Source organism: Eublepharis macularius, chromosome 4, assembly GCF_028583425.1.
Source record: "Eublepharis macularius isolate TG4126 chromosome 4, MPM_Emac_v1.0, whole genome shotgun sequence".
NCBI lineage: Eukaryota > Metazoa > Chordata > Lepidosauria > Squamata > Eublepharidae > Eublepharis > Eublepharis macularius.
Genome location: NC_072793.1, coordinates 174,407,263 through 174,432,481, shown reverse-complemented (window position 1 = coordinate 174,432,481; position 25,219 = coordinate 174,407,263). Strand labels below are relative to the sequence as shown.

The 25,219-nt window shown below is 45.4% G+C and overlaps 1 protein-coding gene across 1 annotated transcript; it reads left to right on the top strand.

Annotated features, from left to right (window-relative positions):
• Positions 1 to 401: 401 nt before the first annotated feature.
• On the top strand, positions 402 to 20,163 carry LOC129327875 (vomeronasal type-2 receptor 26-like). Its single transcript, XM_054976626.1, has 4 exons — positions 402 to 634; positions 3,993 to 4,284; positions 16,647 to 16,773; positions 19,109 to 20,163. Exons 1-4 carry the CDS (start codon positions 402 to 404, stop codon positions 20,098 to 20,100), a joined length of 1,644 nt encoding a protein of 547 aa, XP_054832601.1. The 3' UTR covers positions 20,101 to 20,163.
• The last annotated feature ends 5,056 nt before the right edge of the window (positions 20,164 to 25,219 follow it).

Here is a 25,219-nt window from a genome sequence, read left to right as displayed (position 1 = left end):
ACAGAATGTTTCCAAGCAGCTGATTCCCCCAATCCCTTTACAATTATCAAAATCATGGTGATTTATTCTTCTTCTGGCTAAACCTCAAGGGATTTCTCCAACAATCGCCTTTGAAACCAACATCAGAATCAAGAGCAATGTGATGTAACTCCCTGCAAACATGCCTGAAAAAACTGGTGTGACATATAAATATTTCCTAAAGACTGTCGCTATTTGGGGAGGGGGACACTATGCTGGAGCGTGGCTCAACATCGTCCCCTTAAGATCTGCAGCCATGGGTGTTTTAGTCAAGTCAGTAAAACCTTGGTCTTGCAGAGGAGGCTTTCCTGGCTTCTAATAATTATCTACACATATAGCCGAGAGGAGCCAAGAGGGAGAGACTGGTGGCAGGCAGAGCCAGGATGGTACCGTTGTTGCTGCTGGTGCTGGTTCTGCTGCTGCTGCTGCCCCATACAGCCTGTGGGATGCTAAAGGCAAAATGCCCACTGTATTTCATGCACACAACCTTCTTTGACACTCACGAATTGAATTATTACAGCCCAGGAGACCACATCATCAGCGGGATCCTCTCGACAACCCAAGCTATGTTTATACGAGAGTCTTTCTACAAGCCTCCCTTTGTCGTCCTAATACCGTAAGAAATTATGTGGTGGTGATAGATTATGGTTGCATATGCTCCAGTTCTTCCAAATTTCTGGAAATTGTCCCTATTTTCTGATGTTTGTTTCTGGTAAATCACTACCCTGCCTGTCCTGGTCTTATCACACGAGACAAAATACACTTGAATTGCACGGGTAGTTCAAGTGTATTTTGTCTTGTAAACACAAAATGCCAGGGAACTGCCTTTCTAGCCCCTGCATCACTGCTTTATAATAATAACAAGAACAACAACATTCAATTTATATACCGCTCTTCAGGATGACTTAACAGTACACCCACTCAGAGCGGTTTACAAAGTATGTTAGTATTATCCCCACAACAATAATCCCCTGTGAGGTGGGTTGGGCTGAGAGAGCTCCTGGAAGCTGTGACTGACCCAAGGTCACCCAGCTGGCTTCAAGTGGAGGAGTGGGGACTCAAACCCAGTTCTCCAGATTAGAGTCCTGCGCTCTTAACCATTACACCAAACTGGCTCTTTATTGAGATTGTCCAATGTGTTTGAGCTGCAGGTACTATAGCAAGTGTAACCAATCCTGTTAATGAAATTAATCACACTGTTCCATTTACTAACACATTGGCTTTGGAAGACACCGTGGGAGGTATCATTGCAGAACAAATGAATAACACAGAGTAGGCAATGTAAAACTTTTAGTACGGTGGGTGGAGAAGTCTATTGCCACATCAACAAATACAGTGTAGCATAAGCAGAGAAAAGCTTTCAGCAAAAAATGGGAGAGGCTGTGCATTTGGGCTGCATGCAATTTCCCTTCTGTATATGCCAAGCATCACAGCTCTCTGAGAACTAATTGGGTATGAAGAGATTGCTAGACTGTAGACAGAGTCAAGCTATTGTTCAGAAAGTTTATGGCAGAAACTTTAGTACTCCTTCTCCTAAGAGATTTGCCTGCCTCTCTCTGTTATTGTCTTCCACCAGTAGGAGAAACCTTTTTTCATTTGGCATACTCCCAGTAATTCCTCAGTAGTCTTTTGTCTCAGTTACTTCTGTCTTTTTGATGTTCAGCTCTAATCCTGCTTTGGTGCTTTCTCCTTTAACCTTCATCAGTAGTCGTTTCAAGTCTTCACTATTTTCTGCCAGTAATGTTGTGTCATCTGCATATCTCAAATTGTTAATCTTCCTCCCACCAATTTTCACTCCACCTTCTTCTAGATCTAATCCAGCTTTCCTGATGATATACTCTGCCTAGAGGTTGAACGGGTAGGGAGATAATATGCATCCTTGTCTGACACCCTTGCCAATTGGAAACCATTCTATTCCCCCATTTTCTGTCCTGACTGTATGTACAGAGTACAGATTGTGCATCAAAACAATCAGAGGTTGTGGCACCCCCCGCCTCCACTTCTTTTAAGACTTTCCATAGCTTTTCACTTTTGGGGGCGGAAAAGTAGAATAGAAATCCTTTAAATCAATACATTAAAAGGATAGACAGTTTTCCCATCAAGTGCCCAAAACCAAGGAAAGGGTAAAGCAACTGATGATATTCTAGGCATCCACCAACATCGACTTCTGGCTTCAAATGCCTGGTCTAATTAATGTCATTCATGTAGATGGGAATGAAGAAATTCTGATCAAAATAAGACATTGTTAATAAGAGTTGGATGATTAGGGTGCCTATAACAAAAATCAGGATTACAAATTATGAATGTTCATAGTATAAGCCTATTATGGGCAGATTTTTTAAGAACCATAGATTAAAAGAGTGGGAATCCAAAAAAATTCACTTGTTCATATATTGGTTTAGAGACTTTTCAGCTCAAAAATACCTATGGGGTCTCCAGAGGTCCCTTCACTAGTTGTCATCTGTGCTTATGGCCAACACCGTATCCACTTGCAGTGAGTTCTACAATACAGTTAATCCTTGAGTCAAGAAGTATCCTTTTGCCGGTCCTGTACCCCCTATTGTCCATCAACTTCATTGGGTATGTGGATGTTTGTGAAGACATATGCTGTATTCTAACTTATACAGAAGCCATCTTTCTTGAAACTTTGGTTCAGAGGCTTTCTGTCTACATAAGCCTCTTGCTAGGAAAATTCCTACCATAATAATACTTTGTCTTGTGAACTTTATTTGCAAACCACTCTTCATGGGATCATAGAATCATAGAGTTGGAAGGAGCCATACAGACCATCTAGTCCAACCCCCTGCCCAGTGCAGGATCAGCCTAAAGCATCTCTGACAAATATTCATCCAGCCTTTTCTTGAAAACTGCCGGTGAGGGGGAGCTCACCACCTCCCTAGGCAGCTGATTCGACTTTTGAGCTACTCTGACTGTGAAAAAGTTTTTCCTAATATCCAGCCGGTACCTTTGTGCGTGTAATTTAAGCCCATTGCTTCAGGTCCTACCCTCTGCTGCCAACTGGCCTTGCCCTCCTCCAAATGACAGCCTTTCAAATACTTAAAGAGAGCAATCATGTACCCCCTCAACCTCCTCTTCTCCAAACTAAACATTCCCAAGGCCCTCAGCCTTTACTCGTACAGCTCAGTCTCCAGACCCCTGATCATCCTCGTTGTTCTCCTCTGCACCCTCTCGATTTTGTCCACATTCTTTTTGAAGTGAGGCCTCCAGAACTGCACACAATACTCCAGGTGCGGCCTGACCAAGGCAGTATAGAGAGGGGCTATGACCTCCTGCGATTTCGTCGCTATGGCCCCTTTGATACAACCCAAGATTGAATTAGCCTTTTTTGCCACTGCATCACACTGACTGCTCATATTTAGTTTACAGTCCACTCTTACCCCAAGATCCCTTCCACATATACTACTGCCCACAAGTGTATCCCCCATCTAGTATTTGAGCAGATCTCTGTTTTGTTAATTCCCTAACAGGTTTGCCCACTCCTTTGCCTGGGATAGTCAAAGGGACTGACAGTCTACCTAGGCAAGCGTGAGGCTTTCTCTCCTTGCCGGTATTGTAAGCTGTGTGATACTGGCCTACAGGGCAGCTTGTGACTCTTCCCTTCAGCTGGGTTGAGACAAAGGGGTCCTGTACCCATGAGAATATTGTAATATATTTTCTGAAAGGGAAAAATGGTCTTTGTGTCCACATTATAATTTTACAAACATCTAATGTCCCCACCTCACAGCAGTAATGTTTATATGGGCATAAGAGCAACCTTCACAGGCTTTGTTAGGAAAGTCTTATTAGCAAGCGCTAGCTACATCCAGCAAGGTTGGTTCCCTACAAACATGCACTTGAGAGCATAAAAATAAACCCCAGGGTCTGGAAAGACCCTTGGTTTTAAAGGAGAAGTTTCAGAAGTTGTTTTCATGTAGTGCTGTAGGGATAATATGACACATTTAATTTTTTCGCAGGACCGCAGAAACCAAGTTCTGGCATATCCTGTCCTTCGTGTTTAGCATTCAGGAGATCAATCGGAATCCCAGGCTGTTGCCCAACATCACTCTGGGCTACGACATCTATGAGACTGTGTCCAGTGAAAGACTAACTTACGATGCCCTGGTAGACCTGACTTCTCCGGAATGGAAGAATGTTCCCAACTACAACTGTGGAGGTCAGAGTAACCCACTGGCTGTTCTTGAAGGGGCGACCTCTGACATCTCTGGTGACATTTCCAGCATATTGAGCATCTACAAAATCCCACAGGTATGAATGAGAGGGGAAACTTGAGACCAGTTCTTCTTGCAGTTTCTCCAAAGAAGTTGAGAAAGGGGGCAAGGGACGTTAAAAACTGAGACTGCAGAGAGACTAATGTTATCTTTAAATGTATAAAGGTAACCCCCAAAGAACTGTCCTTTGTCCTCTGGCACATCAACATGGTTGCTTAATAATAATGTGGGCTCTTTTGCTTAGTGTATGATGGGAAATGACATACTCAAGCTTGCCTTAGTAACTGTCTGTTTGATGTATTTTTTTTGTCTAAGCCTTGTGTTAGTAGCATTTACATTCACCTGGTGAATAGGAAGCTGTACTGTGGATTGGGCTTGTTGTTTCTCTCTGTTTGTTGTAATGTGGTTTTTAGTTATTGCTGTCAGGTTCTGACAGGTGAACCTCCAGATACTCCACTGCATCAGACTAGGCTGGATGAGTTAAAGCTCTTTTATCGGATAACGAGTTCATGCCTCTAACAAGGAATTGACAGGAATACTGGTACAAAGCAAAGCAACCCGTCTTATACTCCCCACACCCCTCCCCTTTTCCCAAGCTGGGGACCGTTACTTTTGGCACTAGGAGCCAAGGTACAAGTGACGCCTGACACAGGTTGGACCCTTGTCAGCTTCCCTCAAGTTTTGATGGGAAATGTAGGCATCCTGGTCTTGCAGCTGTAATGGAGAGCCAAGCTGTAAAACCAGGACTCCTACATTTCCCATCAAAACTTGAGGGAAGCCGACAAGTGTCCAACCTGTATAAGGCGTCACTTGTAGCTTGGCTCTAAGTGTCCAAGCAGGAAAGTATTATTCCAGCAGCATGAGAAGAACTCTTCAGGGCTGGTTCCTCTCAGCCAGAATGGAAAGGCATTTGTAAACAATCCAGCAGCAAGCAGATAAGGTGACAGAACCTAGTGAAAGTATTGCTCTACCTTCCCCTCCCCCAAAACTCTTGAGCTCTTGAACACACTTAGCTTACAACTCCTTCCAGCGGAATTATTCTCCCCCCCTCCCCCCCACATCTTAAGCACTGTATGGCAGACATCTGTCAAGCATGTCTGACAATTGCATTCTTTACTGTGTATGTGTATCTTGAATTAGTGAACATTTCTATACCAGAAGCTCCTGAGTTGTCAAAATGGTTCTTTTGAAGGTAGTCAGATGATGTAAATTCCTCAGTAGAAAGTTGGAACACTGGAGAGTTATGAGATTTTCCCTTTTATAATTGGTGTTTTTGCCTCCGACAACTTGGGAAAACCCTTTCATTGGACCTCAATATACAAAGGAAAGATAAAGTTTTGCCAGTTGGTCTTGTGTGGATGTGCACTTTGGATGTGCTTAGAGGGATGCCTCTGAACGTCAGGGAACAATCTTGGGTAGTCGTTTGGGTAACAGCCTTTTCCTTAATAGATCACTTATGGACCTGCTTCTCTGTACACCAGTGATAAAACTGAATTACCATTTCTTTATCGGGTCATCCCCAAAGAGGACTCTGATTTCCTGGGGATTGTTAAACTGCTCCAGCACTTCAAATGGACATGGGTTGGTCTGATTGCTCCAGACACTGATAATGGAGTGAAATTTGTGGGGACCTTGGCACCCATGATGATCAGTAGTGGTATCTGCGTTGCCTTCTCACAAAACATCCAAGGAGAGACTACTTTTTTTGCACACGTGATGACAGCAGCATTTGATATCGTTTTACATATAAAGCAGAAAAAAGTCTATGTCTTTGTTTATTATGGGGACTCTCTCTCCATGTTGTTTTTCTTCTACTTGAAGAGAGAAATTGATGCCATTAATTCTGTTGTGGGGAAAATTTGGCTCATAACAGGTTTACGGGAGATTTCCCTGGATGAAAGCCGCAATATACACAGGCTTCATGGTTCTTTGTCCTTTTTAATAAAGACGCGGAAAAGGCAAACATATGACAATTTTGATGCATTCTTCAATCTTATCAAACAGTTTGGGGAGGCAGCATTTAATTGTTCATATTCAAAATATGGGTTGTCTGCAAAAGGACGGACAAGATGCTCGCAGAAGGAAAATCTGGAACCCCCCAGCCAGGATGTGCTTGAAAGAGTCCTATATAGTGAAGGCCACAATATTTACAGTAGTCTCCAGGCTATGGCTCATACCTTACATGCTGCATATGCACCCAGAAACCACCAGCTGATGATGATGGGTGGAGACAGGCAGGAACTTCAACGGATACACTCATGGCAGGTACCCATTTCCTCTCAAAAATACGTAGTGCCATTGACAATCTCATTCTGTTTTTTAAAATTAATTGACTCCTTTATTTCTTGAAAATATTTGTATTGTGCTTTGCCTGTCTCTCAGTGAAAGTGCTGCTAAGGTAGTCCCATATTAATCATACACGGTCTGGAATATAGTAAAGGTCTGAAATTTTGCACATTTATGAGTCACATCAACATTTTAAGTCTGGTTGGTACAGATTTGTTTCCTTATCAGCACCCTATAGGTACAGCTCCAGACCCCTTTGTCTCATTATCCAAGTGAGTGGGGGACCCTCCTCCTCATTGGTTCCAGGGCTTTTTTTCTGGGGAAAGAGGTGATGGAACTCCGTGGTGTAACATGGGTTGCCAGCGCCCCGGGCAGCTCCTGGCAGGAGGTGGTGCCCCTGGCACCACGCACACATGCAAAGTGCGTGCACACTCCCAGGAACGCGTGATGACATCACTTCTGGAAAATGATGTCATTGCACAGGGCACGGCGCTCCTGCAATCTGGGCCAGCTTGCCTCCCCACCCTTTAACTGCCAGACCTCTGCCGCAACCGCCTGCCCCCCAGGAGCACTCCTGTGATTCTGGCCTGCTTACCTCCCCACCCCTTACTTGGCAGCCCTTCGGCGCAGCCGCTCATGCTGCTGCCACCAGCTCAGTGCACTCCTCGTTCAGCAGCTGCTGCAGAAGGGCCAGCTTGGCACCCAGCAAGCCAGCCGCCCCATCGGTGTGGCAGGTGGCATGGGCGGCCTCCTGAGGATGCAGTGCAGGCTCTCCTCAGCACAGCACCTCCTAAAAATTGTGTGCCTGGGGCAACCACCCCTCTGCCTCCCCCCACACTATGCCACTGGCCCGAGCAAGCCCATGAGCTCAGGTTGCCCGAGCGCAGGGCTGGAGCGGAGGAGCACCGGGAGGGGGAAGCACCAGTGCCTGATCTCTGCGCCTGAGACAGGAAATCTCTTGCTCCTACTGGCCACACCTGCTGCTTTGCTGCCTGGTGCACCTTTGCAGGCGGGGAGGCTCCCTTCTGCCTCTAGCCAAGGGGAAGTGCTCGAGGAAACGGCAGTAGAGGCAGCCTCTCTCTGGCAAGCTGGGGCATGGGGCTTGCAGTTGTTTTGCTGCCGCTGAGGCACAGCGTGCCACAAAAGAGCTGGGCGCCTTGGGCTGCGCATGGGGAGGAAACGGGATTGGGGTGGGGCCACCAGACATGTGATTACTTTTGAGAGATGCTGGGACTGCTCCTGCTGAAAAAAAGCCCTGGCTGTAGCTACCCTGTATTTGTTGGAATCAACTTCCTAGGCTCAAAGACTCCACAGAGGCAGGAGTTCCCCAGATTGACATCAGGAGCAGCGTGTTTCAGCAGAGGCTTCCAACCCAGTTATGTCTTCTTCTGCTTGGACAAAGAGCACCAGTGCCCAACTACAAATATGTTTGAACACATTTGCCTTGCAGATAGAGATGGCCCCATAAAGCATAAAGTCTGAAAGAGAAAAATATTATTTTTATAGCACTGTGCGTCTTGGAGCATGAAATTTTGAATCCAAGTAGGCTGGGCTAAGATATACAACATGGTTTCTGTGTTCTAAATGCTTGTTTTGTCTGTGTCATCCCAGCTTCATCCTTTCCTGAGAAACTTCCAGTTTTACAACACTTCCACAGATGGAGTTTATTTGGATGAGAATGGGGAGTTGGCAGCAGACTTTGATCTCATAAACTGGGTGTTGTTTCCCAATAATTCTATTGGGGGAGTGAAAGTTGGCAGTCTAGTGAGAAAATCTTCTGCATACACGAACTTCTCCATTGATCAGGATGCCATCGTGTGGCCCAGTGGGTATAATCCGGTGGGTAAACCCTTCATCCATCCCATGTATGTCATTCTTGGATGGTATTGATATTTTTATTGGTAGGATTTGTTTTTATTCTTTTTATTGTCTGGTTGCTTGGTTTTGTTTTATTGTTGTGAGTCATCTGAAGCAGCTCTGGAGAGATGGCATACAAATCTATAATGATAAAAGGATCTTTCCGTCTCTGGCATGCATCCCATCAGAAAATGAAGTCAGGAGCCTCAAAATTGTGCCACTGACTTACAGGAGTCGGGAGTCTCAAAATTGGCCATGTGTTTCAGGATGATCGTGGGAGTGATGCCAGAAATGAAGGGAATGGGAACTGCATGGCCCAGATATTCAATGAACATATCTTCGCTATTTGCAATGTGAGCAAAAGTTTACTTGTGAGAAAACAGGAAATTGGAGGCTGCCCAGACAGGGAGAGTGGAAGATATCCCCTCCTTTCACTGAGCGATCAGAGCTTATATTATGTAACAGAGTGTCTGATCAGGATGTAGGAGATCCGTGTTCAAATTCTCACTCTGCAGTAGAAGCTTGCTGCGTGACTTTGGGCCACTCAGCCTAATCTATCTCACAGGGTTGTTATTAGGATGAAATGGAGGACAGGACAGCGATACGAACTGCTTTAGGTCCCCATTGTGGAGAATGGCAGGGTATGACATTTGTTATAAACCTGAGAGCCAAGCTACAAGTGACGCCTTACACAGGTTGGACACTTGTCAGCTTCCCTCAAGTTTTGATGGGAAATGTAGGCATCCTGGTCTTGCAGCTGTAATGGAGAGCCAAGCTGTAAAACCAGGACGCCTACATTTCCCATCAAAACTTGAGGTAAGCTGACAAGTGTCCAACCTGTGTAAGGCGTCACTTGTAGCTTGGCTCTAAGATTGGCTACCATTGGCCAAAAAAGGATGCTTGCTCTTGCTGTTGTTTCATCCAGTAGTGCTGCAGCTCTTTGAGCAGGAGGCAGAACTGCTTGTTCATTAATCAAGCTGCTGTTAAATGGCACAATAAGATCTGGGATGCCTCAAGAACTTGCAAAGTTTTTTATGGATAAAAATAGTTTGAATAAACTCTGATCTGTAGTATGGGTGAAGCTGAAGTAATGCTCAAAACACCATCAGGTCTGATGTATTGTCGAAGGCTTTCACGGCCGGAGAACGATGGTTGTTGTGGGTTTTCCGGGCTGTATTGCCGTGGTCTTGGCATTGTAGTTCCTGACGTTTCGCCAGCAGCTGTGGCTGGCATCTTCAGAGGTGTAGCACCAAAAGACAGAGATCTCTCAGTGTCCAAGACCACGGCAATACAGCCTGGAAAACCCACAACAACCACCATCAGGTCTGCTTTTGAATCATTTTGACACAGTTAAAGTGATGGATATTGACAGAATTCTAGCATCTGGACCCATGCCCTGGACCCCTGCCCATCCTGGCTACTAAAACCTTGGAAAAACCAAATAAAGGAATGCTTGATGTCTATCAAGGGCAGAACTGTTCAATTCCTACTTTTTCTCAGTCTTCTCCTGCGAGGGAAATGATCCTCAATATGGCAATAACAGAACACATGATGGGAGATGGGAGTTCAGTTCAGTTTTGGGCACCACAATTTAAGAAGGATATAGACAAGCTGGAATTCAGAGCGCTTAAAAAAGAACTCCTTTACACTATGCGACAGGCCAGGAATAATAGGGATAGGGCTCGGATCAGCAGTCTAACAATGCTTAGGTCCCAGTATAAAGTTCTGATTAAACAGAAGAAATTAGAACATGCTAAATTTCTCTGGAATGAGTTAGATCATGCAGTATCTGAAAGAAATGACTTGCGATTTTGGGACTTGGTTGCATTCAAAAGAAGCACCATCTACTGCCATATTGATTCATTTATTCCACGCCACATCTGGTCTTCTTACTTTAATAAAGTCTTCGGGCCTCAATATCCCCAACCAGAGGGAACTTGGACTTGCCAACAGGTTGTACATCACGATTCTCTGGACCTGCCAGAATGGGCACCAGTCTCCGAAGCTGAAATTGCCTCATTACCCACTGAGACTAATTGCCTCATTACCCACTGAGACTAATTGCCTCATTACCCACTGGTAAATCTCCAGGTGAGGATATGTTGCCACTTGAACTGTATAAAACCTTCCCAGACTGGTGGGCCCCAGTACTGGCTAGAGTGTTTACTTAAATTAATGGTTCAAGCCTAATCCCCTCTGGATGGAAGCTGAGCATAGTGGTACCTATACACAAAAAAGGGAACAAATCTGACCCGCAAAACTATAGACCAATAAGTCTACTTGACGCAGCAGCAAAACTGTATAGCAAATATCTGCTGGCAAAATTGGAAGATTGGGTGACCACAGAAAAAATAATTCATTCCACACAAGCGGGATTTCGGAAAGGTCTTGGAACTATAGACCTGTCAATCTAGCCAGAGGAAGCAGTCCAACTGAGGGGCAGGCAGGCGAGTGGTCACAGTAAGGAAAGGGTCAGAGCCAAGGTCTCAGTCCAGCAGAGGAGCAGAAAAGCGTAAGTCCAATCAACAAGCCAGGGGTCAGAGCCAAGGAGTTCGTCAGATAGAGGAGCAGGCAGCAGGGAAGGTCTAGGAGGCAGGCCAAGGTCAGAATCCGGTAAGTCGTCCAGCAGGGCAAGGTGCAAGGAGCTTCCAGGCACAGGGCTCTGGTCACAGAGTGGTGAGCGAACTTGCTTCCATGCTTGGCTTCTTCAGCGTCTCTCTCTTATACTGTCCTAACAAGGAGCAGGTGTTGTCTCTTTGCCTGATAGCTCCAGCCGGTGTTGTGCCTACAAACGAGCACTCTTTCTCCTCTCCCACAGAGCTGCCTTTGCTTTATTTTTCCTCTTCTCGGCTGGCCCAGGGAGCTCAGGTTTCTCTTTTGCTCTTTGTTGGACTTCTGTTGGAGTCTTGTTTCCTGTGCAGAGGTTTCTGGCTGCTCCTGCTGAGTTTGCTCTGGAGCAGCAGCTATCCCAGCTGGCTCTGGCTCCAGAGTAGATCCTGCTGGCTCTTGCATGGCTGGCTCTGGCTCTAGAGTAGCCTCTGCCGGCTCTTCCTGCTCATCCTCTGAGGAGGACTCTGGGGCAAGAAGTAAGGTGGCCAGTTGAGGCTGAGGCTGACTCACAACAAGACCACTGTCAAACGCTATACCAACTGGCTTACTCTGGAATAAATAGGCCAACAAAGGCACTTTATGTAGCATTTGTTGACTTGGCTGCCGCATTTGATTCAATCAATAGGTCCCACTTATGGTCCAAGCTTGCCAAACTTAACATCGATAAGCGACTGCTGTTTCTGCTCCATGAGCTGCACAAAGATACCTTTGCTCAAATTAGGGAGGGAACCTCTGGATCATTAACTAACAGAATCCCTATTAGTAGAGGCGTGAAACAGGGTTGTGTGCTGGCCCCTCTACTATTTAACCTGTACATTAGTGATATCAATGAGACTCTGTCAGGTCCCCAATTTATACCACCTTCTCTGGGACAACAGAAGATTTCAGTTCTCCTTTACACAGATGACATGGTTCTAACCTCCCTGACCAAGATTGGCTTGAGGAGACTCTTAGATCAGTTAGGCCATTATTGTAATGAAGACGCTCTCAATGTCAACTACACAAAGACAAAAATAATGGTTTTCAGGAGAAAGCCCAAAATCTCCCGCTGGAGCATCCTTGGCAACCCAATCCAACAATGCAGTTCCTTTAAATATCTTGGGGTAACCTGTAAAGAGACTCTGAATTGGAAGATACATCTTGGGTCGGTTAAATCCTCAGCATCAAGGATTGTAGGGTCAATCATACATTGTTTTCATACAAAGGGGGGGGGGGTCAACTGGTAGATCCAGCACTGAAATTATTTAAGAGCAAGATAGTCCCTCACCTCCTATATGGAGTTGAAGTGTGAGGTTGGAAGGAAGATATTCTAACCAGTCTTGAGGTAATCCAAAACCAACTCTTGAGATGGATTTTGGCTTTACCCAAAGGCGCTCCTGCCGCCCTGATGAGGGCCGAAACAGGACTCCCCTCCCTTAGGTCGCGGGTACACCTTGCAGTTTTAACATACTGGAAAAGGATCAAATTTTCCAGTTCTGATTCCTTAAGCTGCCAATCAGTAAATTACTTACTATCCAAAGACCTCACATGCCCTGGCTTTCTATCCACCATTTGCCAAAGGTATACCATCCTGGATGACCTGTTAGGGGTCTCAGCCAACAACCTCCCACTTAAGGAGTGGATCTACAAGTCAGATGCAGTGATGGATCGGCTATCAATATTAAAACCTAAAGCACCTCCTTGGTATAAACTAATCAAATTTGACCATTTAAGATCTCCCTACCTAGCCAGTATTTCTTATTATAACCTCAATCACTGCTCTGCGCTTTCAGATGATGCAAACAGCTCTTTTGGCAGGGTGTTATTCTCACATCCCTATGGAACATCGCACCTGCATTTGTGGATTACCTACAGTGGAGAACCTTTCCCACTACCTACTTCATTGTCCATTATATAGTGTACCCAGAGCTAAATTCTTGGCCAGAATCCTATCAGTCACAAACACATATTCTGAAATTGAGAAGATTGTGTTTTTGTTATCTGACACTGATAATCATGTGTCCTATAGAGTCTCTCAGTTTGCACTCGCAGCCAAAAAGATAAGATCTAAGGTGGTACTGAATGAGGCTGTTTCGTGATTCCTGGGATAGTTTGGCATACTGTACTATTTTAATTAATTTTAATTAACCTTTACAAACTGTGATAATGGATTTAACTGTTTATTAGTTGATGTTTGGTAAATTGTGACGGCCTATGGCTATAGACAATAAACTCTTTGGAACTTTGGACAAGCTGGAATGTGTCCAGAGGAGGGCAACAAACATGGTGAGGGGTCTGGAGACCAAGTCCTATGAGGAAAGGTTGAAGGAGCTTGATACGTTTAGCCTGGAGAGAAGACGATTGAGAGGTGATATGATAATCATCTTCAAGTACTTGAAGGGCTGTCATATAGAGGATGGCATGGAGTTGTTTTTCGCTGCCCTAGAAGGTTGGACAAGAACCAATGGGTTGAAATTAAATCAAAAGAGTTTTCGGAAGAACTTCCTGACAGAGCGGTCCCTAAGTGGAACAGACTCCTTCAGGAGGTGCATCTGACGAAGAGAACTGTGATTTTCACGGCCGGAGAACGATGGTTGTTGGGGGTTTTCCGGGCTGTCTTGCCGTGGTCTTGGCATTGTAGTTCCTGACGTTTCGCCAGCAGCTGTGGCTGGCATCTTCAGAGGTGTAGCACCAAAAGACAGAGATCTCTCAGTGTCACTGAGAGATCTCTCAGTGACACTGAGAGATCTCTGTCTTTTGGTGCTACACCTCTGAAGATGCCAGCCACAGCTGCTGGCGAAACGTCAGGAACTACAATGCCAAGACCACGGCAAGACAGCCCGGAAAACCCCCAACAACCATAGAACTGTGATTCTCGGAAGATTATGCTACAGTAAAGTTGGTTAGTCTTAAAGGTGCTACTGGACTCTTTTCGATTTTGCTACTACAGACTAACACGGCTAACTCCTCTGGACCTCGGGAGGTGGTGGACTTTCCTTTTTTGGAGGTTTTTAAGCAGAGGCTAGATGGCCATCTGACAACAATGCTTAGTCTGTGAACCTAGGCAGATCGGAGAGACAGGGCAGGAAGGGTTACTCGTGGTCCCTTCTTACATGCCCAGGGTAATGCTGACCACCACCTTGGGATCAGGTAGCAATTTTCCCCAGGTCAGTTTGGCTAGGGATCCTGACAATGTTTTGCCATCTTCTGGACAAGGTAGGGATGTGGGAAGGGGAGATAGTTGTTAATTTCCTGCACTGTGCTGTGGGTTGGACTAGATGACCCTAGAGGTATCTTCCAGCCCTATGATTCTATCATAAATCAACCACTATCTTAAGACACCTTCCATCAACCTCTCAAAGAGGCAGTCATCCACCCACTACTTAAACAACTATCATTAGACAAAAATGATGTAACCAATTATTGCCCAGTTTCTAATCTGCAAAGTGGCTGAGAGAACGATAGCTGACCAATTCAAGGCCTTTTTTGACAACTCTTGTACTCTGGAGCCTTTTCAGTCTTATTTTAGGCCAGGCTATGGGACGGAGACAGCTCTAGTGGCTCTAGTTGATGACTTCCACCTGAATATATACAAAGGCCATGCTTCTCCTGGATCCACAGCCTTCAGTACAGTAGAACATGCCATCCTGCTGAGGTGTTTGTAGGTAGAAGTAGGTATCTGGGGGTATGCTTTGGACTAGTTTAAATCATCCCTCATGGAACAGACTCAAAGGGTTGCTGTTAGAGACCAACTATCCTCAGTGTGGGAATTATCTTGTGGGGAGCCACAAGGTGCAATCTTACTTCCCAAGTTATTCAACCTCTGTGTGAAGCCTTTAGAAGAAATCATTAGTAGCTATAGAATTGGATGCCATCAATATGCCGATGATACCCGGCTTTATATCTTTCTATCCAAATCATCTGGTGGTACTGTAAAGGTACTTAATTACTGCTTGTCAGCTGTTATCAAATGGCAGAAAGCAAACCAATTGAAACTGAACCCAGACATGACAAAGTGATGCTTGTTGTAAAACAGAGATCTTGAAGGATATAGTTCTTCTAACCTTTAATGGGCCTTTCTGTCTCAGTTAAGAGCCTAGGGTTTATACTGGATCCAGCACAGCTGCTAGAGAGGCAAGTAAATATGGCCTTCCCGCAATTCAGACTGGCCTGGAAGCCAAGCTGATCACCTTCAGCATGTTGGTGTTTTGCAGTGTTTGGGTGTCCTTTGTGCCCACCTACCTGAGCACGAAGGGGAAATACATGGTGGCTGTGCAGGTCTTCTCCATATTGGCCTCCAGTACCAGCCTGTTGGGAAGATTGGCCCCCACCTTGACATGGCTGATCTGCCCACCTGGATTCATGGCACAGTAACATTGAGACTAGACTACTTTAATTCACTTTTCATCGGTCTATCTTTGAAGTCAATTTGAAGACTCTAGCTGGTGCAGAACATTGCTGCTCATTTCAGGAACTAGACAGAGCATGAATATCACTCCAATTCTGCAGTCTCTCCATTGGCTACCTGTTAGTTAAGCAGGCTCAATTCAAAGTCATGACTATCACATTCAAAGCCCTTCATGGCCTTGGGCCCTCCTATCTGCACGACTGTCTCCCTATGTTGAATTCCAGCAGTTTTGCTCATCTGAACAAGGCCTTCTGCAGATATCAACCTGCAACTGGGCAAAATCAACAGCTGTCCATACATGTGCTTTCTCTGGGATAGTCCCCATCTTATGGAACTGCCAGCCTGAGGAGGTCAGGAAAGCTCCCGCTCTCCTGGCTTTCCACAAACTATGTAAAACTGAATTACTTGGGAGGGCTTTCTACTCAGATTATAGGGCTGTGTCTCAAGAAATAGCTTTAAGAAGTAGGTTGGTAAGGGATAGGGACCACAGGCTGTGCTATTGGTTACAGTCTACTGATGTAGCTATCATCCTACCGGATAGTTCCACATTGCTAAAGACGTGAATTAATTATGCTTTATTTCAGAGAGGTTTCAGCTCCGTGTTCGGCTTTATGCTAGTTTCAAATTTTCTGCTGTAGTATCCTATTTGTATCTGTTTTTATTGAATGTCCTAACTGCGGATCACTCTATTTTGCTTTAAATGTCCTAGCTGTTGTTCATATTGTATTCATTTGCACTGTGTAATCCTTCTTGTATCTCAGTGAGAAAGACGGACTATAAACCTACAAAGAAATACCAGCTAAGACACTACTGTAGGATAGTATCAGGGACGGCTGTGTTTCTTGGCAGCTAGTGTGCATCAAATGGACTTCACACCCAACAACAGATTGGGGAGGGGGCTGCCAGGCTTGGGAAGAGAGGCTCTGTTTGGTCCTTTCCCAGCCTGTGATTTATGGCCATAGACAGGGCTTTTTTTCTGGGAAAAGAGGTGGTGGAACTGTGGGTTGCCCTCGGAGAAAATGGTCACATGGCCGATGGCCCTGCCCCCTGATCTCCAGACAGAGGGGAGTTTAGATTGTCCTCCGCGCAATCTAAACTTCCCTCTGTCTGGAGATCAGGGGGCGGGGCTACTGGCCATGTGACTATTTTCAAGAGGTTCCGGAACTCCGTTCCACCACATTCCAGCTGAAAAAAAGCCCTGGCCATAGATGACTTTGCTACTAACCCTGTTTGCTTGCCACTCTTTGGTTTTGGGCTAGGCCCTGCCTTACTACAGGTGCACTCCAAGCTGTCGCCCCGGCTCCATGAAGGTGGTTCAGAACGAAAAGCCAGTTTGCTGCTACGCTTGTGCCCCGTGTGCAGAAGGGACCATCTCCGTACAGGAAGGTAGGATAATCCACAGGAAAAAGGCATTCTGGGGGAATGTCAAAGATTTGTTCAAACACTGTGACTGGTTTATATATTTTTAATGTTCTTGGTTAGTACAAATTCATCTCCACAACAAAATAAAGAAAGTGAGTTAGAAGAAATGACCTCAAGGAATGAACAGCAAGCAGCAAAATTAGTGGTCACAGAGGAGGGGTCCACATCCCTCTCTAGACGTGCCCTTTTGTGCTTAAATCATGTTTAACCCTCCACAGGAGTTTGTATAGCCAGTTCCTTCAACTTTTGGTCTTATGTTAATGGGGAAGCATCAGGGAGTGATACTCAGCTGTCTTGACCAGTCCTGGTAGAAATGTTTGCAGTAGAATCATTTCGAGCCACTTCGGCAATACTCTCAGGTTGTGTGGCAGGTTAGATAGTAAGGCAATGGTTTGTTGAGGCAGAAAGCTGGGAAATCCGTGCCGTAGGACAACCTCCAATTGAACATTTATTTCATCTATGATTGGTTTTATCTTACAGCACCACTTCTCAAAAATGTCCGTGTGTTGTTAAGATTTTTTTTAAAAAAAAAAAGGATAGCAGCAAGGTAACATTCAGCATCAGGCCTTTTTTTCAGCTGGAATATGGAGGAACAGAGTTCTGGAACCTCTTGAAAATGGTCACATGGCTGGTGGCCCCGCCCCCTGATCCGGACAGAGGGGAATTTAGATTGATCATTTTCTTTAAGGGCAACCCGCTGAGTTCCACCACCTCTTTTCCGAGAAAAAAAGCCCTGTTCAGCATAGATAACAAGGAAAGAGACCGGGTGATCAGACTAACATGAACTGGAAGGAATTGCTTTAAGGAAGGAACCAGGGAAGGCTGACTGCAGATGCTGATCTTGCCTCTTTGCATGAAGATACTTCAATCGGGACCTCTCCCACTGATTGTAGCTCAGAGAAAGGCTCATAAAGAAGCAGATGTACTCAGCAAAACAGAGGGTCAGAATACCTCCTTGATTGAATTAGATTCTCTTCCCGGCATCTATTCTTATAAACAGCCTTAACGAGTCATCTTTAAACAAGTACAGGAGGATATAAACTGCATTTATATAGGAGTCATGCTTCTGGAAGGGGGCTGGAATATAAGGATCTCTGAGAGCCAAGCTACAAGTGATGCCTGACACAGGTTGGACACTTGTCAGCTTCCCCCAAGTTTTGATGGGAAATGTAGGAAAGGCATCCTGGTCTTGCAGCCGTAATGGAGAGCCAAACTGTAAAACCAGGATGCCTACATTTCCCATCAAAACTTGAGGGAAGCTGACAAGTGTCCAACCTGTGTAAGGCATCACTTGTAACTTGGCTCTGAGGTTGCTTTGAACTAACCCATGTGGCGACCTTGGCCCATCACTTCTTTTCACCCTATCAGATTTTAAGTGATTGTTGTAAGAATAAAGTCCTTGTCTAAAATTCACAGTGGAAACTACGGAGGAAAGCACCTAGGATTCAAATGCAACACCAAATATTGTTTCCCACCCTGGCCGATGAACCAATATAGAAAACTGCCTTATTCCGAGCCAGGGCATTGGACAGGTTGGCCCAGTGCTGTCCATTTTGATTGGCAATGGCACTCTAAGACCTCGGACAGATGCCTTTCCTGAAAATGAAATGTGGCATCCCTTTTAGGAGATGATGCCATGGACTGAACCTGGCATACATAAGCATGTCTTCTAGCACTAAGCTCTCCACCATCACCCCTCCCCATTATTGCTAGTTCCTGATTCCAATCCTACTCTGGTTCTTCTGTTATGCTGGAATTACAACACAAGACAATAGAACAGGCTGTTGTAGGTGAAAGGCAGATTCTGGTGAGAATGGAATCTCTCTTTTCATTTTTATTGTTTCTCCATTTTACTTCATTTATACACATAAACACATGAAGCTGCCTTATACTGTACGTATGTATATATATTCGTGACATTTATAGTCTTTCTCACTGAGACTCCAGGCGGATTACATAGTGTGAGATTAGTACAATCAGTATCCAGGACATTTCCGTACAGTGTCAGGCCATTGGTCCATCAAAGTCAGTATGCTCTGTTCAGACTGTCCAAGGTTTCAGGCAGAGGCCTTTCACGCCACCTACAACCTGATCCTTAAATGGATATGCCAGGGATTGAACCTGGGACCTTCTGCATGCCAAGCAGATGCTCCAACACTGAGCCACAACCCCAGGCCAGTGGGGACCTCCTTTTTATCCACACAACGACCTTGTAAGGTAGGCTAAGCTGAGAGTGAGTGACTGGCCCAAGTCCACCCAGCAACCTTCCATGGTAGAGAGTCACATCTGGGTCTTTGAGATCGTAGCCTGGTGCTCTACCAACCCTTTTTTATAAGGCAAACATTACAGCAGATTTATAGGGCGTTTCCTACTTTTCCAGATGCAGACCACTGCAACAAGTGTCCAGACGATCAGTATCCAAACAAGGACCGGATTCAATGTATCCCCAAGGTGATAACGTTCCTGTCTTACGGAGAACCACTGGGGATCAGCCTAGTTATCTTTGCCCTACTCTTGTCCATAACTACAAGTTTTGTGATAGGAATCTTCATTAAACACCAGGATACGCCACTTGTCAGAGCCAACAACCGGGACCTCACCTACATACTCCTGGTCTCCCTCCTGCTTTCTTTTCTGTCCTCCTTTCTGTTCATCGGCCAGCCAAGGAAGGTGACCTGCCTTCTCCGACAAACCGCCTTCAGCATCATCTTCTCAGTCGCTGTCGCTTCTGTGTTGGCCAAAACCATCACTGTGGTGGTAGCCTTCATGGCCACCAAGCCAGGAAACAGAATGAGGAAATGGCTGGGGAAGAGTCTGGCCAACTCCATTGTCATTTCTTGTTGTGTTGTCCAAGTTGGCCTCTGCATCATTTGGCTGGGAATCTCTCCCCCCTTCCCAGACTCTGACATGCACTCTCAGCAAGGCCAGATCACTCTGCAATGCAACGAAGGGTCTGTTGCCATGTTTTATGGTGCCCTGGGCTACATGGGCTTTCTGGCTGCCATCTCTTTCACTGTGGCTTTCCTGGCCAGGAAGCTGCCTGGGGCCTTCAACGAAGCCAAGCTGATCACCTTCAGCATGTTGGTGTTTTGCAGTGTTTGGGTGTCCTTTGTGCCCACCTACCTGAGCACGAAGGGGAAATACATGGTGGCTGTGCAGGTCTTCTCCATATTGGCCTCCAGTACCAGCCTGTTGGGCTGCATTTTCATCCCCAAATGCTACATTATCATCATGAGGCCTGATCTGAATACCAAGGAGCATCTAATGACAAAAACTGAGGATGGTGCCTGACCTGTAGCACAGTTTTAAAAACTATTTTTGTCTTTGGTTGTTGTGGATTTTCCGGGCTGTATAGCCGTGGTCTTGGCATTGTAGTTCCTGATGTTTCGCCAGCAGCTGTGGCTGGCATCTTCAGAGGTGTAGCACCAAAAGACAGAGATCTCTCAGTGTCACAGTGTGGAAAAGATGTTGGCAGGTCATTTATATGTACTCAGGAGCGGTGGGGTTGAGCTGAGTCATCCTGTAAGAGTTTCTCAGGGTGTGGAATGCTAATGAACTCCCTTAAAGTCATAAGGATTCATAAGGGCTCCCTAAAATTCATAAGGATTCAGTCCCACTCTGACCCATCGTGAGTGCCATTGGTTCACCAACATATGAATTAGCTAAACATCTGGCCAATCTTCTACAGGACCACATCGTTAAAACCACGTCTTACATCAAAGATTCAGAACTTTCATCAACAAAATCAGTTCTCTGAAACTCAATCCACAGGACATACTCGTCAGTTTTGATGTTGTATCCCTATTTACCAAGGTTCCGGTAAAAGACAAATCGCACTTATTAATCAGATTTTTCCAGAGGATGTAACAGCCTTATTCCACCATTGTCTGACAACCAGTTATTTCCAATGGGATAACAAATTTTATGAACACATGGATGGGGTGGCCATGGGAAGCCCTCTCAGCCCAGTTATAGCAAACTTCTACATGGAACATTTTGAAAAAACAGCTCTAGAATCAGCACCCCACAAACCTACAGCCTGGTTCCGGTTCGTGGATGATACCTTTATCATTTGGAGCCATGGTGAGGAAGAATTGATGGAGTTTTTAAACCACCTCAACAATATCCACCTGAACATACAATTCACCATGCAGAAAGAAACCGAGGGTAAACTTCCATTTCTAGATACCTTGGTCATCCACAAAGCAAACTTTCAGTTAGGTCACAAGGTCTACAGGAAACCAACTCACACGGATCGGTACTTACACAAAAACTCCAATCACCACCCTCAACAGAAAAGAGGCATAATAAAAACATTAGTAGACCGTGCAAGACGGATATGTGAACCGCACTTTCTCAATGAGGAAATTAATCATCCAAACCACGCACTTCAAGCAAATGGCTACTCCAGAAATGAAATCAGAAGAGCGAGGAAACCAAGGATAAATCAAACAACTAAGGAAAAACAGTCTCCCACAGGAAAAGTGTTTTTGCCATATATCAAAGGAATCACTGATCAGAAGGGAAAGCTTATGAAAAAGTACAGCTTACAAACAGTATTCAGACCCACCAGAAAAATACAACAGATGCTACGTTCAGCAAAAGACAGTAGAGACCCCCTCACCTCTGCAGGAGTATACCTGCAGCTGTGGACAAGTTTACATCGGGACCATAAAGCGTAGCATCCAGACAAGAATAAAAGAACATGAAAGACACTGCAGACTTGGCCATCCTGAAAAATCAGCAGTGGCTGAACATAGCCTAACTCAAACAGGACACAGTATCCTATTCCAGGACACTAAAATACTTGATAACACTTCCAACTACTTTGTCAGACTGCACAGGGAAGCCATTGAAATTCATAAGCATAAGAACAATTTCAACAGGAAAGAAGAGACTTTAAGAATGAATAGAGCATGGTTTCCAGTCCTGAAAAACACCAAGCTAACAAAACACTCTATACCCGACAATAGCCCTGCAGAGAAGATTAGCACATCAAGCCCCAATCCATATGCAAAAGAACCTCCTCAGGATACAGTGAAGCCTCCCTCCATTAGCATTCCACACCCTGGGAAACTCTTACAGGATGACTCAGCTCAACCCCACCCCTCCTGAGTAGATATAAATGACCTGCCAACATCTTTTCCACACTGTGATACTGAGAGATCTCTGTCTTTTGGTGCTACACCTCTGAAGATGCCAGCCACAGCTGCTGGCGAAACGTCAGGAACTACAATGCCAAGACCACGGCTATACAGCTCGGAAAATCCACAACAACCATCGTTCTCCGGCCGTGAAAGCCTTCGACAATATACTTTGTCTTTGCTGTGTCCAGCATGCCAGTTATAAAACTAATGTACTTGAGACTGAAACCACAAACTGCTACTACGACGAATTGTTTTTCCTTTCCCCCTCATCACAGAAGAAACTGGCCAGGAATGTGAATGCACTGAAATCGCACTTGATATGTATTTGGTATCATCTAGAATGGATTTGCATGATATTTTTTAACAGCAGTTAACTTGCAGCTTCTGTAGTTTTGTTCCACATACTCTGCACGCATTTCAATAAATCAAATTTGAGCACCCACACATATAGATTTATTAAAGGTCTAGTCTGTCTTGGAGAAATCAGCTTTGTTTATGATGACTGATGAGATGGTATGTAAGAGATAAGATCAGGTGGGAATGGGAGAATGAGATTGTCAGACATTCTCCTTCCAGTATTCCCTTACTTGCCCCACGGCCATCAAGCCATATCACATGAATGGCTCTCCTTCTGCATGGCAACAGATGAAAAATCCTGGCCTTTCCCCCCTTCAGGCTCTCTCCTCCAGTACACTGCATAACCTCTTCCAACCCCCTACAGACTGCAGCTAGCCAACAGCCCAAGATGACCATCATCATCCAGAGCTAACTTTTTTCAAGTGATGAATTTACCAAGTCTAAATTTTGTAACTTTCAACTGATTCAACCGTACTAAGCGAAAATAGTTAGACCTGTACAAAGACTTCACCAATATAAAAAGACAAAGAAAACAAAGGGTTGGATCCAAAGTGGAAGGAACTCTTCCTGTAGCAGAAAACTTGGTCTGTGAGCAGAATGGCATCTCTGAATCTTACCGAAAGCATCACCTATGTTCTCTCTATTGACAACACTTCTGTTGCTCAAAAAAGCCTAATCTCATCTGGCAAAGACTACGTTGCCACTGGTCTGGCCTCTCGATCCCTGTTTCCTTCTGCATCTTAAAGGTGTAGACCACCCTTCACCCTCTCTTTCCCATCTCTCCCTTTGCCCACTTCACTCCATGCAAATTAAGCTCTCAGGACACTTGTCTCCTCTGCTGATTTCTCCCCCTTTTTTTTGTTTTCGGCTCTATTGGCCTGCATGTTGGGGGACATAAACATGGCGGAGAAAGAAATCGAGACCAGAATACGTCCAGGAGACTAGAAAAGAAGAAGGCTGTCTAGTGAAAGGTGAACCAGACAGAGTTAGCAGGCTAATACAGCAATCCAAAACAGAGTCACGTCCTTCTAAGTTCATTGACATCAGTGGGCTCAGAAAGGTGTAACTACGTTTAGGATTGCCCTGTAGGAAGAGCAGCACTAGGATTCAAGTTAAGACTCAAGCAGGGACAAGAAGAAGCAAACAGAATATTTTCAAGCGGAGCTCAGCTGTACGAGCTGTTCTTGATTCAGTGATGCGGAAGTTGGTTCTGCGTTAGCTATTCGGCTTGCGGTGTCCGTTCAGTCTGAAACTGATCAACTGGTTGTCTTCCAATTTTTATTGTTTGTTTTCCACCTTCATCAGATCAAATGCATGCTTTCTGCATTAGTTATCTACGTAGTCTTGAGGCTCCTTGGAGAGACTGTCCTTTTAAAATGTCCTCCCCGTAGTCTCTTTAAATACTTCTTGTTCTTTGTACTCCAGGAATGCTAAAGCTCAAGTGCTTCAGTTCTGTCCACAGCTGAATGCTGAAAAGGGATCTTTGAGCAGCCGCAAAAGAAGGCCATGAGGTACCATCCTGTGGAATCCTAGGCAGAGTTATTCCAGTCTAGCCCAATATTTTTAGTGATTCTAGATTGGCGTAACTCTACCTAGGCTTACACTGTGAACTACTTAACCATTACCAGGTTAAATGATAAGAGGAGGACAGGCTTAGATACCATGCTTGTAGTCAAGATCCCTCTTTAAAGAATGTAAATAAATGAAGCTTTCCTCAAATAATCCCATGAAAGCTCACAATGCTGTGCATTGGTTTGCTTTTTAAACTAAACAAAATCCTAAAGTACTAGAGGTTGTAGCAACAATAGGTGGATTGTGACGATAACACACATGGGCACCTTAGTCCATACATGGCTGGCATCATCATTCCCAGGGTAGCTGCCGGGGCCCAGGGCTTCTGGTGGGACCCACTGCCGCTGGCCACATGCTTCCCCTTCTCCCACCTGCTGGCTTGCAATCACTCTGCCATTCAGGCTCCTGGCAGTGTATACACTGCCTTCATGAGCCAGCCCGCTGCCCCCTCCTCACCGCCAGCCATCACGTCCTCCTCAGAGGATGAGGAATGCGAAGAGCCATAGCTGTAGTCAGAGGAGCCGCAATCAGAACCCGCTGGAGAAGCCTCCAGGGGCACGGGCTCATGCTGGGCTGAGGGGAAGCTGCCAGCAGAGGAGCCCATCCTCCGAGCCAGCCATGCAATGAAGAGGCTGGAAAAGGGCAGCAGTTTGGGAGCAAAGGAGGAGTGCATGCCTGCGCACTCCGTGCTAAGTGTTGCTAATTTCTGAGGACGAGGTGCTACAATCAGAGGAAAAGGGAACACCTGCACTTCAGCCTCTTAACTAGAGCAGAGGATAAAAGGGAGCAACCTTGCTCACCACTCTCCACATTTCTGTGCCTGGAAGCTCTTGACCCCACCCTGCATCCTGCTCCCCACGGACAGAACTCTTGGCTTACGACCTCAGCTTGACTCCTGGACTTGCACCCAGTTACTTTTGGACTGCCTTGGACCATTGGACTTGCTCTTGGACTGCTCGTGTATGAACTTGGATTGTCTGACCTTCTTGTGAGCTGCTTTGCCTGCCAGGCACCCCTAATCCATCCCTTGACAGGTGCCTAGCCCTTGAGCATGACAACTGCCCAACATTGTCAGAGGACAGCTGTGTGGGTGGTGCAGGTTGTCAGACTGTGGCTAAATAAGGTACTCTCTGCAAGATTCCCTTTAGAAGCAAGAATAAGTCCAATGTCTGGCAAAGGAAGCTTTATTGCAGAAAAGGTCCATTATAGTCCACTGTCCTGAATAGGAGACTCAGGATGGTACATGATCATTGTTACCAATGAAGAGCAAGCATAGGATTCAGAGTAACAATACCCATCTGGAGCAGCCTCCCCCCACAGTTCCCAAAACAACA